Genomic DNA, 18,866 nt, shown 5'->3' with positions numbered 1-18,866 from the left:
AAGGGCAAATACTTTTTCACAGCACTGTTGAACATACTTCCATGCAAACATGGTGTAAACTAGGGCAAAAATAAGGAACAAATTATTGAGAAGCTTATCTATAAGAGTACTGATTCAGAAATCTACTCTTGATTTCTTTGACCTGCTCTTTTTCCAGGTTGGGATGATTTCACATCATCTGTTCAAAAGGCAACTTGCTAAGGAACATTTAACCAAAATATTAATGGCAATATATGTGTATGCATTTGACCCTGTATGGATTGCAGTAAATTCAAAATAAATTCTCACTCATGCACCCAATTCTTGTTTTGTTAAGTCATTAAAGATGTATGCTGTACATTCACTCTATCCCAAAAAAAAGGACTGGTCAAAGAAGTCATTAAAACCCCAAATTGCCATGACATTCATGCCCATGCCTTAGATCTTTTTGGCTATATCAAACTTTATAATCAGTTATATTTTAAAGTGAAATCTGAAGCCAATGAAACAGTCAATAGCCAGCTTTTGCATTCTTAAACTCAAGATTCATCTAACTGGAAACAATGTTATCTGACACAAATATTTAAAGTATTTGGTGCCTTTCAAAGCTTTGAAGGAGCAGTTTTTCCCCCCATAATGCCCTACAGTCTGCATGCTTTTTCAATTTAATGGCACACTCTTAAGATTAAATGGTTTGTATATCTCCTTTAGCTGTACCTGAAAGCAAAGCATTCATTATTACACTTTGTAAAGGCTCACCAAGACACAGGCTATCATTGTCTACTTCAGGTTTCCATGTATCCACTTGATTCCAACAGTAGTAATTAGTAAGTTTGGACAAATGTCAGTATAGCATTATCTAGTTGTATTTGACCTACTGTGGGCAATGTTGCAGACAAAGCTATGGCATGAGACTTATTCCATATGAAACATTTACTGGTGACTGCAGGAGAGCACAAAAGTAAATGCTGAATTCTATTAGTTTCTTGTAGCCATCTGAGTTTCAGGAACCTGTATTGTGCATCAAATAATCCTCACCAAGATGCTTGAATATGCTAAAGCCACTTTTTAACTACGAGGCGCTCCCTGTGACCTGGAATCGTTGGCGTGCAGGCAAATCACAACAAACACGGCCGTGTTATACCGAGAATGTTTTTATTCAAAGTTTACTCCCCTTAGTGCTTCCAGTACACCGTACAACAGCATTATGTGAGCTGGGTAAGTGCAATGGAGGGTGCTCAACGATGAAGAGTAGCACGTTGCCATGCCAACAACAACACTAGGGTGGGTGTGTGTCATACAGTGAAATTAGAACCACAACTTTTCCACCAAGTTTTTTTCTTTTTTTACTTAAGTTTTAAAACAAACAAAAAATTCAAAAATAAAAAAATCTGAAAAGGGATTTTACAGTAAGGGGGCAAAACTCCTGTCCACAGACTTCCTGTCCACAGGTGGGGGAGGAGGGAGGGACAAATCTAGGTAACAGGTTAGAGGTCATCTTCTTCATCTGGGAGTGCTGTTTGTGATGCAACCTGGATATGGAAGAACAAAGTCATGTTTCAGATTGTTCCACATTTAGAAGATGCGCAAGTAAAATTTACAATATATTCATCCAAATCAGACAAATGAGTCTGTACAGTGATACTCACTTGAAGCTCTTCCTCATACTTAGCAGCAAGGGATGGGTCCATCTGGACCTCTGGGGGAGCAAGGGCAGGCATTGCCACAAACTCCAGGTTGGGATCACCGATCAACTTCCTTGCTAACCACAGGAAAGGCTTCTCAAAGTTGTAGTTACTTTTGGCAGAAATGTCATAGTACTGCGGGTAGAACAATTTGCAGCAGTTAGAAATGACAAAACTCAAAAGTTTATTCTACAATTCAAAAATACACATTTTTGCAAGCAGTTATTACCTGCAGGTTCTTCTTGCGGTGAAACACAATGCTCTTGGCTTTGACTTTCCTGTCTTTGATGTCCACCTTGTTGCCACAAAGAACAATGGGAATGTTCTCACAGACACGGACCAGGTCACGATGCCAGTTGGGCACGTTCTTATAGGTGACTCGAGAAGTGACGTCGAACATGATGATAGCACACTGAGCTGTTGAGGAAGCAAGAAAGCATTAATGTATTGTTCAGCTAAAGCCAAGGTACATGAATTTTAAAAACGTGACACTTGAGCAGCGTGCGAAGGATGCAAGGAGCACCTTGAATGTAGTAGCCATCTCTCAGGCCTCCAAACTTCTCCTGACCAGCTGTGTCCCACACATTATACTTGATCGCTCCTCTGTTGGTGTGGAAAATCAGTGGGTGCACCTCTACTCCAAGAGTAGCTGAAATTTCAAGCAAAGACATAATGAATAAGGAGAATGAAGGTGTAAATGGTGATGAGATAAAGGCCATGCAGGACATGTTGCTCCCTGTAGTTCCATTTAACACATTTGGCATCTTACATCCTGCTTTCAAATCTATTACCACATCCAGACTAAAAGAATGAGCTGATTTCCTTCCTGGCAAGCGAGTACTTACCAACATATTTCTTCTCAAACTCTCCTGTGATATGCCTCTTCACGAAAGTCGTTTTCCCGGTGCCTCCATCTCCTACCAACACCAACTGCGATGCAGAACGTACAGTTAGTCTAGACTGGTTGGTACTGGTTCACCACACTGACCGTTGTTAGCACAGATAGCGGTGCTTCATTTAGTTAAAAGGCTGAGAAATGGAACATCAATTTATGTTAGATAGCAAGCACTTACCTTAAACACCGCCACCGGAACACACTGTGCCATTGAGTCCGCCGTGGTTGCGACTTTTCTGTTAAACAAAACGAGGCGGGATGGTTGATTAGCACGTTGTCCGTCAACACCAACTAGCAGTGCTAGCAACTACTTTAAATGGCATTTCAAGAAGATAAAATATGACATAAGCTATGATTTGTTGAGATGTTATTTTGGTCCTTTGAGCAGTTTTCTACGATTTGATCGTTTAGCTAAACTCCATAGCTTGTTACATAGCCATAACTTCTAGCATTTTCCATCCAAGCTAACGTTCACGCACACGTAACGAGTAAACGTGTAACGGTGCAGCTATGTTGTGGAAAAAGGTTTAATTCATGTTGTGTGTCCAATGTGTATTTGCGTTCAATCGAAAATTCGAAAGCGCGCTTCTAAATGCGTATTTCAATACCAACGGCTGCTAGCTAGGAAAGCTAAAAACGTTAGAGTGAGTGCGCCACACGAAGGGCGAGCGCACTTTTTCTTGTTCGACTGAAACAATCCGACTGGAAGCCCATCTAATGTGTTCCACGCTACACTCCAAGTCAAACCCAGCCTAAATAATTCTCTACACATAAATGCAACTCCACGCATCCACAATATATTTTGCCAAAAATACTGAATATGTATTTACAGGAATACGCGCGAGTCCCAAGAACAAAGCAGAAAAAATGAGGGTTAGCCGTGCGTGCTAACCCGTTAGCTAGCACAGCATGGAAGCCATTCTTTTCATCGAGCTAACAGCTAGTTAGCCGCATAAGAAAAACCACCGGCCTTCCCCAGCTGCCCCATTCCTCACGTGGATACAGCTACAAAATCGCAAAGTTAAAGTTGCCCATTGTTTTAACTGACTTTTTATCCCAACGAATGCAAACTTGAAATATATGATAGCCCGCATTGTGAGAGGAATTCAGAGACTCACCGGTAACACTTCGAAGAGAGGAAAGAGTAAATGGCTGCGTTCGCGGGAGATTCAGCGTGGACTATGAGTCAGTTTCCGCCCTTATCATGTGACCCTTGCAGCGGCAAAAACGCATCAAGAAGCAACACGGTCCTAACTGAACGTGATTCAGCATTCAGTCTTTATTTAAACACACTTATCCAACCCTAAAAGACATTCACATGTAGCTAGAAAAGCACAATTTCCCACTACAGACAAGCAGCTGAGGCTGGGCAGCTGGGTATGGTTACGAGCTGTTTATTTCTGAGGTAATTTGTTAAAAAAAACAAAAAAAAAAAAACCAAAACAAAAAACCCACAGGATAGCAGCAACGTCCTCGTTTCATTGAACAACTTTTGGATGCACATGCGGCAGACAAAAGAGCCCAATACCCAAAATGTTTAGTGTTAGCCAAAGCTTCGTAGGTCAGACCAAGTAATGTTGGTACACTTACCACACAAAAGTCAGTGAATGAAAAGTTATTTTCTTTCTTTGTGTACTACAAAAATAATAATCAATTTCTATAACTACCATCTGTTTACCAGAGCTGGCTTCAAAAACACAAGTGCGTTTTAATTTCGAAAACTAGAATGACATAGTTGAAAGTCAGTTGGTCAGTTTTTTATTTATTAAGCAACTCGAAAACGCAGATAATCCAGTGAACCCTGAATAACCATATTTAATTATATATATTTTTTTCTATTGACTAAAAATTTAAAAGTAATTTATTTGCATCACAACTGCAGCCGGCAATAGTTACACTGGAGGCTACAACCATCTAACAATAGCCTAATAAACCATTAAAAACACAGTCATTAACTCACTTAACATAAGGGATTTGGTCCAACAAGAGTCAAGTTTTGGATATAATATAAAAGACAAAAAAACCCACAAAACACATCTTCTCAGTTTCAGAGGTTTTTCCCCTTTAATTTCAATTCGGTTAGTTAAATTTGCAACAGGTCTGTCAATATCTTTAAAACAAACATTTCAAATAATATACTCTTATATTGCAAGCTTTGACGTGCTACAGCTCAACATCAAAAAAGTACAACTACACCCAAGAGGCATACAATTTGTGCGTTTTTTATAGAATTTCCTCAGTGTATGAGGCTTTACCACTCGGAACCCGCTGGCATAACTGTAAAACCGCCAGTAATCTCTTTAAATGCATATCAGGAGGACATACAGGACCTTCCCACAGTGAGTCTATCTGTATAGATAGTCTGCTTGTATGTTGGCTGCTATCTCAGCCTCCCATCGGTCTCCGTTGTTGAGTAGCTTCTCCTTGTTGTATAGCAGCTCCTCGTGGGTCTCTGTGGAGAACTCAAAGTTCGGACCCTGAAGAAGGAATTCAATTTTTTTTAAAGACATTAACTGTCTGTTTTGAAGGAGGGTTGGGTAGAATAGTGGAGTTTTTCAGTTGTAAATTTATTGTACTGAACTAGAGTAAAGACAGTGAAAGATCCCCACATTATCATTTGCTTGTTCAGCTTCATCAAACTTGGAGGACACTTGTTTTTACCTCAACAATGGCATCAACAGGACAGGCTTCCTGGCAGAAGCCGCAGTAGATGCACTTGGTCATGTCGATGTCATAGCGTGTGGTCCGCCTGCTGCCATCGGCTCGAGTCTCAGCTTCAATAGTGATAGCCTGAGATCAATAGAGAAAGGAAAGGGAAGCATCATGTTTATTGGCACAACAGTAGGAAGCATTCAAATATCAGCAACATTCATTTTACAGACATTTTGAGAACTGACTACAAACAAACAAATAAATAATACATAATCTAGATAATGTTTTAGCATAAGTGCCCAAATTGAGGTATTTCAAAACAGCTACTGAGTGAAGAGACATTACACCCCTGTTTACCTTCAGAACTGTCTCACTCTCACCCATGTTTTCTTCTGGAAAATGTGAAATATGTACAGTGATTTTTTTTAAATATGTGCAACACCACATTGGGTAGAGAATTTTATGCAATTTTAGTATGACCACATTTATTCTTCAGCACAGCCTGAACTCTCTTAGGCAGTGTTCATATCATTTCTTTAAGCAGTTGTCAGGAATAGTTCTTCAGGCGTCTTCAGAGCCATTAAGCTTTTCTTTGGATGTTGGTTGGCTTTTGTTCCGTTCTCTATCTAGATGATCCCACGCTGCTTCAATAATGTCGAGGTTCAGGCTCTGGGGAGGCCGATCCATGACTGACAGAAACGTACAGAGTGGAACACTATCTAGGTATGCTTCTACTGAATGGCAGCGTCCTGGGGATAATTACCATGCTGAAAAATGAAGCCAATCAGATCAAAATCTGATTATACTTTTCTGGGTTCATAATTACATCCATTTTGACCAGATCTCCAACACCTTTGGCTTAAAGGCAGCCCCAAACCATGACAGAGCCTTCACCGTGTGTAGACACTCACTGCTGTAGCTCTCTTCCGACCTCCTCTGCATGTCATGATGACAATTTAGACTAAATATGGAGCCATCACTCCATCAAACCTTTTGCCCCTGATTTTCAGTCCCAGTTCCCGATTAACTTGGCATACCTCAGCCTCTTTTCTTTGTTTGCAATGCTTAACACTATCCCTGCTAATAATGAAATGTTTCAGCAGTCTATGTTTTCCCATCAAGCAATAGTTTAAACTTTAAGTTTTTGTTCTTTCTTTTGAGATATACATGTATTCATATAACCAAAACATCCTGAATGATTAGCAATTCATGATCCACTGGTAGCTTCAAAACAATAATCTGGTTTCAAGAATGTTTCTTGACAGACACCCTACCACTGAGCCCATTTTTGGTCAGGTTTTGGTGAACAGTAGATGGATAGAGTGTAGAGCAAGATGCATTTCTTAGGTCCTGTCTCAGATCTTTCCCGGATATAAAAAGTGTCTTATGACACAATTTAAAATGGATTCTTTGCTAAATTGTTATGTGTAAGCTGTAGGCACAGCAACGGCTCATCCTTAGGTGTTTTTTTTAGTCTTGAATGATTCATTCATGAGTGCTAAGTGGCTTAAGAAAAAAAGTATTCCTCAGAAAGTGGTTAGGTACAGGACTAGAGTGCATCGAAAATAAGGGAAAAAGCAGCCAATGTACACAGAAACAGAAAGCCATTGCTGAAGAGCTCTTTAATCAATTACAAGAAAATCCTGCTGGTCTGAAGCAAAATAGAAATCAATGAGGGCTGATTGAAGACTTTTTCATAGTACTGCAGATGCAACAAGGTGCTTAGAAGCTTAGAAGCACTTGAAACCACATGAGAGCACAAGGCAGTTCTGGTGAGATTTGGGGATTATGGAAGTTATTTGTGTCAACAATACTCGGATAGAAGGTGATGTTTAAATGAGCGGTAAATGTGTTCAAAAATATCTGCCACACTATTGCACTTGTGCCCACTCTAGCCTCAGTTTCCTGTTCTCAGCTGGAAACCTTCAGCTGCTGTGACTGGTCTGCTTCAAGGTTTCAACATGTTGTGTTTTCAGAAATGCTCTTCTTTTCTTACAGTGGTTGAAAAAGCGGTTATTCAATGTCTTTTTATCAGTCCCAGAGAACTGCCGTTGCCAAACCATCAGTTTCTAAAAACCCTCAAACCTGATCATCCATGGCTAACAGCTATGCCATGTCAAAGTGATGTCATTCATTTTTCTCGTTCCGTATAACGCTTTGTTTGTACTTCAGTACATCTTCTAGACAACCTCAACATGTCAAAAAAACCAAAACACAACTATCATAATAAAAGGGACTGTGTGTGTATGCGTTTACCTGAGCAGGGCAGATAGCCTCACAAAGCTTACAGGCAATGCAGCGCTCCTCTCCGTTAGGATAGCGGCGGAGGGCGTGCTCCCCACGAAAGCGGGGCGACAGAGGACCCTTCTCAAATGGGTAGTTGATGGTGGCAGGTTCACGGAACAGATAACTCATGGTCATTGCCAAACCTGCGTGAAGGCAAAGAATAAAATAAATAAATAAATAATAATTAAAATTTTAAAAAAAACTTAAAGGGCCCACTGTCTCTGACACACATTGATTTGCAAGATTTGAGTTAGTTGAAAAGAGGTCAATTACTCACCTGTACTGAGGAATGTACTGTTTAAAGGCGTATGAAGCCTGAGTTTTTGACTCATATGAATAAGATGGATGTATACTGACCTCATTAACTTAATTTCTGGCCATGATTAATAACAGTAGATAAACAAATCAGGCACTTTATATAGATACACTTTGGTAGAACTGGGTTGGAGCCCCTTCTGCCATCAGAATTGCTGTAATTCTATTCACATAGATTCAACAAGGTGCTGGAGCCTTTCCTCTCAGATTTTGGTCCATATAGACATGATAGCATCACACAGTTGCTGCAGGTTTGTCAGCTGCACATTCACATTGTGAATCTCCTGATGGATCACATCCCAAATTTGCTGTTAAACTGACATCTCGTGACTGTGGAGGTCATTTAGGTGGTGGTTTAGTGAACATTGTTGCAGTCAAGAAACCAGTTTGAGATGATTTGAGCTTTGTGACATGGAGCATTACAGGCTACAAATCTAGGCTATCAGCACAGAAAACACAATCAACGGGACCTCTGAAGAGCTCGGTCCAAAGCAGGGTTGTGGCAGCCCGGTCAGTGATGGATCGCATGTCTGTTGGCAACTCCTGAGCATTTACATACTCTGACAGAAGAATAAAAGGAGAGAGGAGTAGAAGAGTAAATACAAATTTGGCATGCTGATGTGGTCACTGCACTGGAGATTCATATATATGTACAGCTCTTGGTGTGTGTACTCACTGTAGCCGTCTCTCTGCACACTGAGACTCAGCGGGCGAATTGCACCGCAGCCATATCCAAATGTACCTGGAGAGACATACACGTGTGATCTGAATATTTTGTGCACTTAAATATTACTGTGTTAATGACACCTGCATTAGTACCTTGTTTGGAGTAGCAGTGGAGAAGACGTAGACTCAGTGCTGCAGACATCTGAGCAGAGAAAGCTTTTAAAAGAGTAAAGAATAGTTAGAAGAATGAAGATTCTCAGAGTAAACGTGAAAAAAGAAATTCACAACTGCACAATACCCAAGAGCTGCATCTGAGCCTCTACAGGCCTCAGATAGCATGTTAAATGTTAAAGTTCATGACAGTATAATTAGAAAAAGACTGAACAACTGTGGCTTGTTAGTAGTGGCCGCTAGGAGGAAGCTTCTTCTCTAAAAAGAACAAGACGACATGGTTGAAGGTTAATGCACGGTGGTTAGCACTGTTGCCGCACAGCAAGAAGGTCCTGAGTTCAATTCCACCATCAGGCCGGGGTCTTTCTGTGTGGAGTTTGCATGTTCTCCCCGTGTTTGCGTGGGTTCTCTCTGGGTACTCCCATTCTTTTTCCTCAATAATACTTCCCTTTTCTTGAAGCTAGTAGGACTTTTTTTTTTTTTTTTTTTTTTAAATTGGGCGCTCTTTTTCTCATTTTCTTGCATCAGGAACATAATTTTCAGGTTACTGCAAAGTCCCGTAAAACACTCCCTTTTCACCTGACTGTAAAAGGTTCGCTCAGTGGAGCCAATATTGCAGCAAATATTTTTATAAATGTCGTATTAACCCAGAAAAGCTTCTCTACAACAAGAGAGGAGTGAAAAAAGGGAGACAGACTGCCAGCTGATCCGAGTCATCCTGTAATCTGGCGCCCCAAATCCCAACTATTACGTTAGCGATTTGCTACGTTCACGGGACGCTGTTTGAATCGGAAGAAATGCACTCTCGGATTATCCCTCGATTATTGACCAGTATTCGCCGTGTAAAATCGTAAAATACACAGGAAAGTCGATCAGCTGAAAAACCTATAAGCAGGGACATTACATAAAGACCTTAGTATTTCTTAACATGTAAACCCAGAGAGAAATCAGTCGATGCCTTTACTGTATCGGTGCTAGTATAAAAATACGTATACGATCAAAAAACAATCCACCACAGAGGTTTAATCTGAACTACCTGTGTTTTTCGGACACATGAAGGACCAGCTGTCCTGACCAATGACAGGATAAAGCCTTTAACCCAGCCGCTGGTTCTAACATACAGTCTACACGATTCACCTGAACGCCTCCTTTCAAATAGCATAACAGTTAGCAAAATTAGGCTCTGGTACACTAATGCTGCCAAGCTAATTTCTTTAATTAAGCTTTATTTAGTTTTTATATATTTCCGTTCAGATGAAAAATGTTTTAATGCGCTAAGCATTCCTCATAAAGGTAAACTCATCGGTCAGCAACTTTGCAACCATGTTAGCCAGTTAATTTACGGTAATTTAGTATAATCGAGCTAACATGACAATAAGATGAACATAGCCTATTCTCAATGCTAGCTAATTTGCGTCATTATTAATGTAAATCTCTTTTAGACTTACCACTGGCACAAGTTTATGATGATCAACACTAAGGAGGCAATAGTCCCTAAACTGTGCAATGCTATTAATGCTGCATTCAAGGCCTCCACGTTGATGTTGTATTCACCGTCACCTAGGAAATCGCAACATTATTTTACCTGCCATTGAAAGTAACAAGTTATTTAATTTACCTGGCTTCCTAAAGTACGCATAGGCCTTCTTGTTTCCCACCCGCAATTAGGAAGTCCTATAAATGACAGAAAAGCCCCAATTGCACAATTATCACTTATATGTGATGACTGATGAATCATATTTAAGCAGTTTAACGGCATTTTCATGACAGTAAAAAAAAACAAAAACCAAACCACTCCATAATTTTATCGTCATTGTTTGTGACGCGGAAGTTTATGTGAAAACTGCATTTGTGACGGTGAGAAATGAAGGCGTGGTGAACAAATGAGAGCATATGAGAGAAAGCAAGAGAGAGAGAGAGGAAGTTTGTCTTCCTCCTCCATCACTGGAGGATCACTTCACCTCTTCAGCAGCCAACTAATCAAACAGGGCGGAAATGTAAAAGGTAGTCACATTTAAATGTATATTTTAAAAGCTTTAACAGCTGTGGTTATGTTTATGACTTAAAATCGGGGGCTGGGGGGCTTGGTACACTTCTTTACTCTCATTCTCAACTTGGAAAATGCAGATTTCATAGATCCCGAGTCAAATAAGAGAGAGAGGGTGAAAACGTGCACAGAGACGTTTGCAGAGTGGGGTTAAGCTGTTTACCATCTTGGATGTTTGAGATTTTAAACATCTCTGACGCACACATCCTCATCGGTTGCATACTGGATGACGAGCCCATCCTCTTTTCTTTAGCTAAGATGTTGAATTCTTCGAGTCCAGCCCAGAAGAACCTCAGTGAAGAGGACAGCTCTGGATCTGAACCGGAGACAGACCGCTTTGGCTTCATCTTAACCAATGGTTCCACAGCTGGGTGAGCACATCCACCTTGCGCCTTGTGTACTCTTACTGTGCTGTTGGTGATCTGTTCAAAACCAGGGGATCTAAGTTTTCATTCTCCCATTAAAGAGATTTATTTATTTTTTATTATAAGGGACTAAAAGACGTGCAGGGCGACCTTGTCGAGATCACACAGATCAGAAAGCCCAGGGACTTTGGTAATAGTAAGGTTTGCACCTGCTGTCAGAAGATATAATTTGAAACTAAATATTAAATATTATCAGATAATTTAATGGTTGTTGCTTTGTCTTTATATGAGCAAAGACAAAGGTTCCAGATGAGCTAAGAGTTTCTAATGTGGGCACACAACACCCCCTGAAGCAGCACACAAAGTAATTTTCCTCCATGACAAGACCAGGAAGTGTTGAAACAGTGTTTAAATCTGCCGATTTTAAGAGACAGAGGTGCATTTGCACCCCCCCCACACACACACACACACGCACACAGCCAGGTGGACTAAATGCCATTAATAAAGAGTTAAAAGACAAATTGTTAGAGCAGAGATGTTAAGATTGAGAGAAAAAGTCACACAGAGTGAAAGAAAGGAACATTCAGGCTATACTGGTGTAGTGGAGAATGTGTAAGAATGCATGTCAGTTGGAAACACGTCAAGAAACAAAGAAATCAGGATGACCCCTGCAAATAACGTGGCTTTACGGCAGTTTCATAAGCAGAGCAAAGGGGGAGGAGATGCTTTAGAATGATTTAGCTGAGCGTATCAGTGAAAAAGCCAAGTGGTTTCAACCACAGTGGGCCTTCTTCAGGACGGAAACTGCACAAACAGATTGTTTACACTTGATATTCTTTACATATAATCCACAAAAAAAAAAAAATATTGCAAAAAACATAATGACTGAACTGAAAGTGGGTGTGTGTACTTGAAAAATAAAGTGCAATTTTACTTTCAGAATCAGCTGACTGTGCGTTTGATAATAGCCCTGGCAGGGGATTGCACACGAGGCGGTGTAAACTAAGCATTAAAACTAACTGAACAAACTGCAACCTGTCATCTTTACTTTCTTCATTGATAACATCCTGACCTGTTGCCATAGAGACTTCACACTGCTAACGTGTGGTTTTCCTGTTTCCTGTCTTGTTTTCGGAGCACTGTGTGTCTGTAATGACAACACACTAAACAGTGTGCAGCGACACAGCACTACAAAGGTCTCCAGAATTTAAATTGTTCAGCAAACAGGTGAAACGTGTCAAAATACTTACCTGGTGATTCATGTGCTGTGCTCTGTCAGGAGTTTGGGCCCGCCACCTGAACTGGTCAGGCAGAGGGAGGCCAAGTGGATAAAGATCATTGACCAATGGGATCGCATCTTGTCGAAGAAGAGCAGTAAGGTGCGTCCCGTCAAAGATGCCCGAAAATAAACCCTGGCACCAAATGATGGGCGATGGGCCTTATACATGACAGACATTGTGACACATCAGGAAAAAGCACAGTAACCGTTTGTTTTCCGGGTCTCTCATTAGGTCAAAGTGCAGTGTCAGAAAGGAATCCCTGCCTCGCTCAGAGCCAAGTGCTGGCCTCTGCTGTGCGGAGCTGCCAACAGGATGAAACAGCATGAAAACCTCTACGAGGCAAGAGAAACAAACACTCTCACTGGGATGGTTTAAGAAAGTGCAAGAGTCCAGCTGCAAAGACTTTATGTAAAAGATGGACATAGCCACCATGTTGTCTCTCGTTGGAGTTTGAAGTGCTGGTTTACTATTTGGCCGGCAACATGTTGTTCACGAGTGATTGATGGATCTAAGTGAGAAATTTAGGAAACTACATACTTATAGAGCAGCAACATCACATTCCCTAAATCATGCCGTCTTTATCATTCGTTTAACTATAAATGGGACTATAATTGTATTTTGCATTAAATACCACTTCAGATTAGCGACTAAGGCCGTAAACCTATCAGGAAATAATTTAATATGACCAAGAGGGTCATTTTCTAATTTTTTCTACGCAATCTGACTTTTTTTTTCCCCCACCAGGAGTCTTCCCCTTCTGGCAATTAAACAAAATGCAGGTTTAAGGCATTTCTACATTGCTTTCTGTTAGACCTGGAGGCTATATTGTCCATTGTTTATATACAGTCTATGCCTGATCATCTATATATACTGTTCTAAGTTGTGAGATCTTGTGATCACTGTTTTCTTATATTTTATTGAGTAAAAGTTAAATTATTTATAATATTGAAAAACAAACTAACTTACTTAGAATTTTAAAGACTCAAAAATCTATTGTTTGGTATGCATTTTATGTTTTTTGTCTCTGCATCAGACTCTGGATGAGCAGCCGGCTCTGCAGAGCTGGGTGGATGTGATTGAGAGAGATCTGGACCGGCAGTTCCCTTTCCACGAGATGTTCCAGTCCAAAGACGGACACGGGTAGGCGACGTTTCTGCTATTTGTTTCTGAAGCTGAGAGCTGCAGAATAACCATACAGTTTATTTAGTGTTCAGCGTGGCTTTCCAATCTTTTCATAGTTTCCCTGGTTTAGCTTTCACAGTTAAAGGCTTATTCAACAGAACAGCAAACAGTCTTGTCACTTGTCTTTCTTTCTTTTCGTTATTAAATGTATAACTCTTGTCAAAGGTGACTGAAACCTCTGGCTGTGTGAGAGATGATTGTGGTGTGTGTGTGTCTGCAGGCAGCGTGGTTTGTTCCGGGTGTTGAAAGCTTACACCCAGTATCAGCCAGATGAGGGTTACTGTCAGGCTCAGGGGCCGGTGGCTGCAGTGCTGCTGATGAACATGCCTGCTCAGGTAAAGGCCATTAACAGTTTAGCTTCGGTCTGATAAATCAGCTGCAAAGACATTAAAATAATTAGATTTCAGTGGAGAAACAACAACCTTCATTTAAGACACCGACTCTACCTTGCTTGTTTCATCGACCTGCTAAGCTTTTTATTTCAGAGGTATAACAGTATTAATGCAATCCTGAGAATACAGTGCTAATTTTCTATAATACGGAGCAGTTATTGGCCTAATGTTCACCTTATGTAACCTGGCAGGAGGCCTTCTGGTGTCTGGTTCAGATCAGTGAGCAATACCTGCCCGGATATTACAGCCCTCTGCTGGTGAGGACATGCACATCTTCTGTTTTTTACATTTTTTACCTTTTATAATACATATAATCAACACGTAGGCGAGTAGATGTTGATTTCAAGGCTGATTCTTGATAAGTTGTGCTATAAATATAACCCAAACACAAAGATGAATCATGTGTTGACCCTGAAAGCTGGGCAGCTGTCTGAGCCTACTGTGGTGTGCTGTGTAGGAGGGAGTACTGTTCGATGCGGCCATGCTGACCTGGGTTTTGAAAAAGACGTGTCCAGGTGCACACAAACATCTGCAGAACCACGGAGTGGAGCCCCTCATGTTTGCCACCGACTGGCTGATGTGTCTGTTCACACGTCACCTTCCATTCAACACGCTTCTCCGAGTCTGGGACCTCTTCTTCTGCTATGGTAGAGCTGACCTCAGGCTAACACAACCCCCTTAGGACTGGCAGGAATAGCAGCTTATTAAAAGCGATGGTTTTGTCCACTATATATAGAAGTGTTTAAATATCTGCACAATTCTTACATTTTTGGTCACTGCCATCATCTACCTGATATGTAGCATTTTCACCAGGTCTTCCTCTTTCGCCCTCATCTTTCCTCGTAGGTGTCCGGGTGCTGCTACAGGTTGCAGCGGTGCTGGTGCGCCGGGTGTTGGGTCGAGCTGAGCAGAGGAAGCAGTGTCAGGGCCAAATGGAGACTCTGGAGAAGTTGAGGGGTGTTAAGGAGGAGGTCCACGATGAAGATGACGAATTCATAGCAGAGGTAAGATTTCGATTTTTAAACCTGATAGGCTTATAGAGAAGCATCTTGTTCTCTGCCAATTACCTCAAGATAACAGCTTTCATTTGTAAAGCAACAGAGCAAGTAAATTAAACTAATCATGGCCACAAATAGTGTAAAAAGATACACCTCAAAAGCAAAAACCTTTCAAAAAGATGGCTGCAAACCAAAGAGATGAGGCAAATAAAAAAAACCCTGAAGAGTAAATTTAAAACATGTTTCTATCATTAACTTTGTTTTATTTAATTTTTTTACAAAATGGCACTATTCTATCAAATAACGTAGATATAAATCTTGGTAAGTTACTAAAACAGCTCAGCCACAAACATGTCTGATCCACTGTGGCATGAACGTGGGAGCTCTGGAGGTGTCCTGTGGTGCTTGGAATTAGTGTGTCAAAATTGCTCAATTGGATTATGATCTAAGGAATTTGGAGGTTAGGGGTAACTGTTCAAGGCTCTTTGTGGTGTTTCTCAGGGATCTTTAACAGGTTTTGTATTGTGGCGGGACACACTGTGTTGTTGGGGTACAAACTATCTGCAGAGTTTCCCTTCTTGTTTCAGGTGTGCTCTGTGCCACTGTCGGGTAAAGATTTGGAAAAGCAGACGGAGAAGGAGCTGGAAAAGTGGAGGAAAGAAAAACCATCGTCCACGTTTGACCCCAGAGGTCGCTGCCATGGATACCAGAAGGCGTGGGCTAGAGCTCGGCAGCATGAAATTGAGAAGGAGAGGAAAGAGAGACAGAAAGGGAACCTCTCTGTCCCACTAACTCGCTCAGCCTCCTCTCTCTCACTGTCTCCTTCCCTCCTTCACAAGAAGTGGAGGAAAGTGGGAAAAGGGAACACAGTTGACTCTGAAGGCAGTAACAAAGTAGTGAGGCATCTTTCAATGGGTGGAAGGGAGGACTGGAAAAGCTGGAATGAGTTTGACTTTAAGAAGGTACAAGGAGTCAAAGAGGAGGAGGATGTAGTTTCAGAGGGACAAAAAGAGGGACAAACTGAACAGAAGGAAATTTCACAGACACCTGACAAGATTCAAGAAATCAAAAATATCCAAACAGAAGAAACAGCAGCGGGAAAAGAACAGACTGAAAACACGGAAAAAGGAGTTGCTGAAATTGAGGAAAGCAGTGTCAAAGAGACAGAAACAGGTGATGTTAGAGAGATGGAGAAAAGTGTTGTCACAGAGACAAGTGTTGTCAGGGAGACAGAGACAAGTGTTGTCAGGGAGACAGAGACAAGTGTTGTCAGGGAGACAGAGACAAGTGTTGTCAGGGAGACAGAGACAAGTGTTGTCAGGGAGACAGAGACAAGTGATGTCAGGGAGACAGAGACAAGTGATGTCAGGGAGACAGAAACAAGTGATGTCAGGGAGACAGAGACAAGTGATGTCAGGGAGACGGAGATGAGTGTTGCCACAGAGACAAGTGTTGTCCGGGAGACGGAGACAAGTGTTGTCGGGGAGACGGAGACAAGTGATGTCGGGGAGACAGAGACAAGTGATGTCGGGGAGACAGAGACAAGTGATGTCGGGGAGACGGAGACAAGTGTTGTCGGGGAGACGGAGACAAGTGTTGTCAAGGAGATGGAGACAAGTGTTGTCAGGGAGACAGAGAAAAGTGATGTCAGGAAGACGGAGACAAGTGATGTCAGGGAGACGGAGACAAGTGATGTCAGGGAGACGGAGACAAGTGATGTCAGGGAGACGGAGACAAGTGATGTCAGGGAGACTGAGACAATTGAAGTCAGGGAGACAGGGGAACGCAAACTCAGTGATATGGATGAAACCAAGCTGACTGAGATAAATGAAAGCAAAATGCTTTCAGAACAAGAAGAAAAGATTGCCCCAAATCAGACTGTTGAAAATATTCTTCATCCCCCTGATTATGCACCTCACTGTGAACAAGAAGAAAAGCTGGACGCAGAGAGTGAATCACAAGTGCTAGAAGAACAAAGTCATAAAAGCAAAGACCAGGAAGTAGAGCTCAAAGACACAAATGAAGAGGCAGAGAAACACGTGGTTGCTGTGGAGGAAAACCACAGTGAGACACCGAGAATAGCCGAAGCACATACAAACACAGAGGACGAGATGCAAATAGGTGTAAACGCAGGCGAGGAGCAGAGGATACAAGCTGACGTGAAATCAGAAGAGAGTGCTGACACTGAAAGTGTGCAACAGGTGGAGATGAACGCAGACGTTACGGAGTCTAAAAGTGAGACAAGTGTGGACACAGACAGAGGTGTTGAAGCTTTAACTGTTGATGATCAGAATAGTGCAGCAGAGGCAGAATCACGACAGGAAAAGGAAGAGCTGATCAAGGAGACAGAAAAAGGTGCACTTGAAGTAAAATACCACAGTACTGAGTCATTAGTACAAACAGAAAAGGAAGCAGAGTCCCACACCCAAAGAGACACAGAAAATGAGGTTCTGACACATAATCAGGAAAATTCAGCCACACAGTGCGATATAAAGGTAGAAATTAAAGAAGTCGATTCAGAACAACAAGTAGATTCAAAGACAGAAATGGAGCTAGAAGAAGAAATATTAATGCTGTCTTCATCTGAATGCACTCAACAAAAAGAAAGCACTGGTGGAGTAGATGATCCAGAGACTAAAGCTGAGATAACAGTAGGAAAAGACACAGTGGAGGCGTCAAATAAGGCAACAGAAGAAATGATTTTGAATGTACACTCGGAGGCACAGGTTGAAAGTGATTCATACATCTATACTCAAAAAATCACAGAGGAAACACCAACAGAAACTCAGACTTATGAGAAGCCTGCAGACTCTGCAACACCCATGGAAACGGAAGAGTCTGCAGCACCAGCTGATCAGCTCAACCACACCAGTGAGCCTGATGAGGAGAGTTCAGTACAAATTAGTACCTCTGAGACAAAAGCACCTGAAGAGACAACAAGCCAGGTTACTGTGGATCCTGAAGACTCAAATCAAAAGGTTCAACAAGTGGAGCCCACGCAGGAGGAAGAAATTACTGAAAAGATTAAACAAACTCCAGCAGGAGAGGACGATGTCTTCATTTCTTCTGAGCCAACAAATGTTCCCCAAGTCCAATGTTCTCAATCTGCAAAAGAGCCCCCGGTACAAACCCCTGAGCGTCGCAGCAGTCGATCATCCGCTGATTTCTGCGTTCGCAAGTCATCCACCTCACGTAGCTCCAGGCTAGCCCGCAGGCTTTCCGAGGATCTCTTCACCACCCCCCAGAAAACTTCAGAAAATCAACCAGAAGCCAAACTCACAGAGTCACAGTGCAATCCTAAAGCTGTGACCTCAAAACAAGCTGCTCCTGATCTGCTGCCGCCTGCAGCAGCAGCAGCAGCAGCAGCAACAACAGAGGAAGCCCCCACACAGCAGCAGCCACAGCCCGACACCCCTAAACGTTTTGGTCTCTTCCGCAGACTGAGAGGTGAGCATCACAAAGACAACAAGGCTAAGAAGGCACCCAAAATGCAAGTGCCGAAAATCTTGATTCAAGACTTCAGTGATATGCCAGGGACTGGGAATGCAGCTGAGGAAGAGGCGGAGGACAAACTGAACTCCAAGGAGAGGAGGCGGCGGCGGAGGGAACAAGAAAGAAAGGAGAAGGAAGAGGAGAGGTTGAAAAAGAAGAAAGAGAAGGAGCTGGAGAAGGGGAAGGAAAAGGAGAGGAGGAAACCACAGACGAGAGGGAAAAGTTTTCAGGTGCAAAAAGAGAAACGTAGTGACGACGCTGCTCATCCTGCAAAGACTGACTCACAGACAATTCACAGACATTCTGCTGGTTATGCCGAGGCTTATTTTTGACATTACTCAGATTCTGCATCACTGCCTTTCTCTCTTTGAGCTCCACATTGGTGGATATGTGGAATTCCCTCATCCTAAATATTTCTCATACTTGAACTTTTCGACATGTAAATAAATAATAAATGATGT

General features: G+C 41.8%; 3 protein-coding genes across 6 annotated transcripts; 1 reads left to right on the top strand and 2 right to left on the bottom strand.

Annotated features, from left to right (window-relative positions):
- Positions 1–1,115: 1,115 nt before the first annotated feature.
- Positions 1,116–4,223, bottom strand: ran (RAN, member RAS oncogene family). 3 transcript variants are annotated; one of them, XM_086257771.1, is made up of 7 exons: positions 4,150–4,223; positions 2,738–2,795; positions 2,510–2,594; positions 2,188–2,313; positions 1,894–2,081; positions 1,629–1,799; positions 1,116–1,511 (listed from the first exon to the last, which is right to left on the bottom strand). In XM_086257771.1, the coding sequence occupies exons 2-7, from the start codon at positions 2,768–2,770 to the stop codon at positions 1,467–1,469; spliced, it is 648 nt and encodes a 215-aa protein (XP_086113897.1). In that variant the 5' UTR covers positions 2,771–2,795; positions 4,150–4,223; the 3' UTR covers positions 1,116–1,466. The 3 variants fall into 3 exon arrangements, with proteins under 3 accessions (XP_086113897.1, XP_086113888.1, XP_086113905.1); XM_086257762.1 differs by lacking the exon at positions 4,150–4,223 and adding an exon at positions 3,678–3,827; XM_086257779.1 differs by lacking the exon at positions 4,150–4,223 and adding an exon at positions 3,390–3,410.
- Positions 4,224–4,597: 374 nt separating this feature from the next.
- On the bottom strand, positions 4,598–10,236 carry ndufs8b (NADH:ubiquinone oxidoreductase core subunit S8b). Its single transcript, XM_086257793.1, has 7 exons — positions 10,098–10,236; positions 8,632–8,694; positions 8,489–8,554; positions 8,283–8,372; positions 7,468–7,640; positions 5,221–5,349; positions 4,598–5,036 (listed from the first exon to the last, which is right to left on the bottom strand). Exons 2-7 carry the CDS (start codon positions 8,678–8,680, stop codon positions 4,905–4,907), a joined length of 639 nt encoding a protein of 212 aa, XP_086113919.1. The 5' UTR covers positions 8,681–8,694; positions 10,098–10,236; the 3' UTR covers positions 4,598–4,904.
- Positions 9,773–18,865, top strand: tbc1d10c (TBC1 domain family, member 10C). Of its 2 annotated transcripts, none has more exons than XM_086257724.1 (10): positions 9,773–9,942; positions 10,950–11,067; positions 12,341–12,440; positions 12,573–12,680; positions 13,375–13,481; positions 13,744–13,858; positions 14,107–14,172; positions 14,373–14,562; positions 14,762–14,919; positions 15,501–18,865. In XM_086257724.1, exons 2-10 carry the CDS (start codon positions 10,955–10,957, stop codon positions 18,735–18,737), a joined length of 4,194 nt encoding a protein of 1,397 aa, XP_086113850.1. In that variant the 5' UTR covers positions 9,773–9,942; positions 10,950–10,954; the 3' UTR covers positions 18,738–18,865. The 2 variants fall into 2 exon arrangements, with proteins under 2 accessions (XP_086113850.1, XP_086113841.1); XM_086257715.1 differs by having other exon boundaries at positions 9,773–10,653.
- The last annotated feature ends 1 nt before the right edge of the window (position 18,866 follows it).

This window comes from Aulonocara sp. 'chitande type north' Nkhata Bay, linkage group LG2, assembly GCF_057382095.1.
Source record: "Aulonocara sp. 'chitande type north' Nkhata Bay isolate Kocher_YH1m ecotype deep benthic linkage group LG2, A_spYH_male_GT1.1, whole genome shotgun sequence".
Classification (NCBI taxonomy): Eukaryota; Metazoa; Chordata; class Actinopteri; order Cichliformes; family Cichlidae; genus Aulonocara; species Aulonocara sp. 'chitande type north' Nkhata Bay.
This window is presented reverse-complemented; position numbering and strand designations above follow the sequence as displayed.

Coding starts and splice junctions, on each gene's coding strand:
- ran (XM_086257771.1), bottom strand. CDS start 2,770: ATGGCACAGTGTGTTCCGGTGGCGGTGTTTAAG. Junction 2,082..2,187: donor AGATGGCTACTACATTCAAG/GTGCTCCTTGCA, acceptor CTTCCTCAACAG/CTCAGTGTGCTATCATCATG. Junction 1,512..1,628: donor AGTATGAGGAAGAGCTTCAA/GTGAGTATCACT, acceptor TTCCATATCCAG/GTTGCATCACAAACAGCACT.
- ndufs8b (XM_086257793.1), bottom strand. CDS start 8,680: ATGTCTGCAGCACTGAGTCTACGTCTTCTCCACTGCTACTCCAAACAA. Junction 8,555..8,631: donor CCACTGCTACTCCAAACAAG/GTACTAATGCAG, acceptor ATGTCTCTCCAG/GTACATTTGGATATGGCTGC. Junction 5,037..5,220: donor CTGTTGATGCCATTGTTGAG/GTAAAAACAAGT, acceptor TTCCTTCTTCAG/GGTCCGAACTTTGAGTTCTC.
- tbc1d10c (XM_086257715.1), top strand. CDS start 10,533: ATGAGAGCATATGAGAGAAAGCAAGAGAGAGAGAGAGGAAGTTTGTCT. Junction 10,654..10,949: donor ACAGGGCGGAAATGTAAAAG/GTAGTCACATTT, acceptor TCTTTTCTTTAG/CTAAGATGTTGAATTCTTCG. Junction 14,563..14,761: donor GGACCTCTTCTTCTGCTATG/GTAGAGCTGACC, acceptor CTTTCCTCGTAG/GTGTCCGGGTGCTGCTACAG.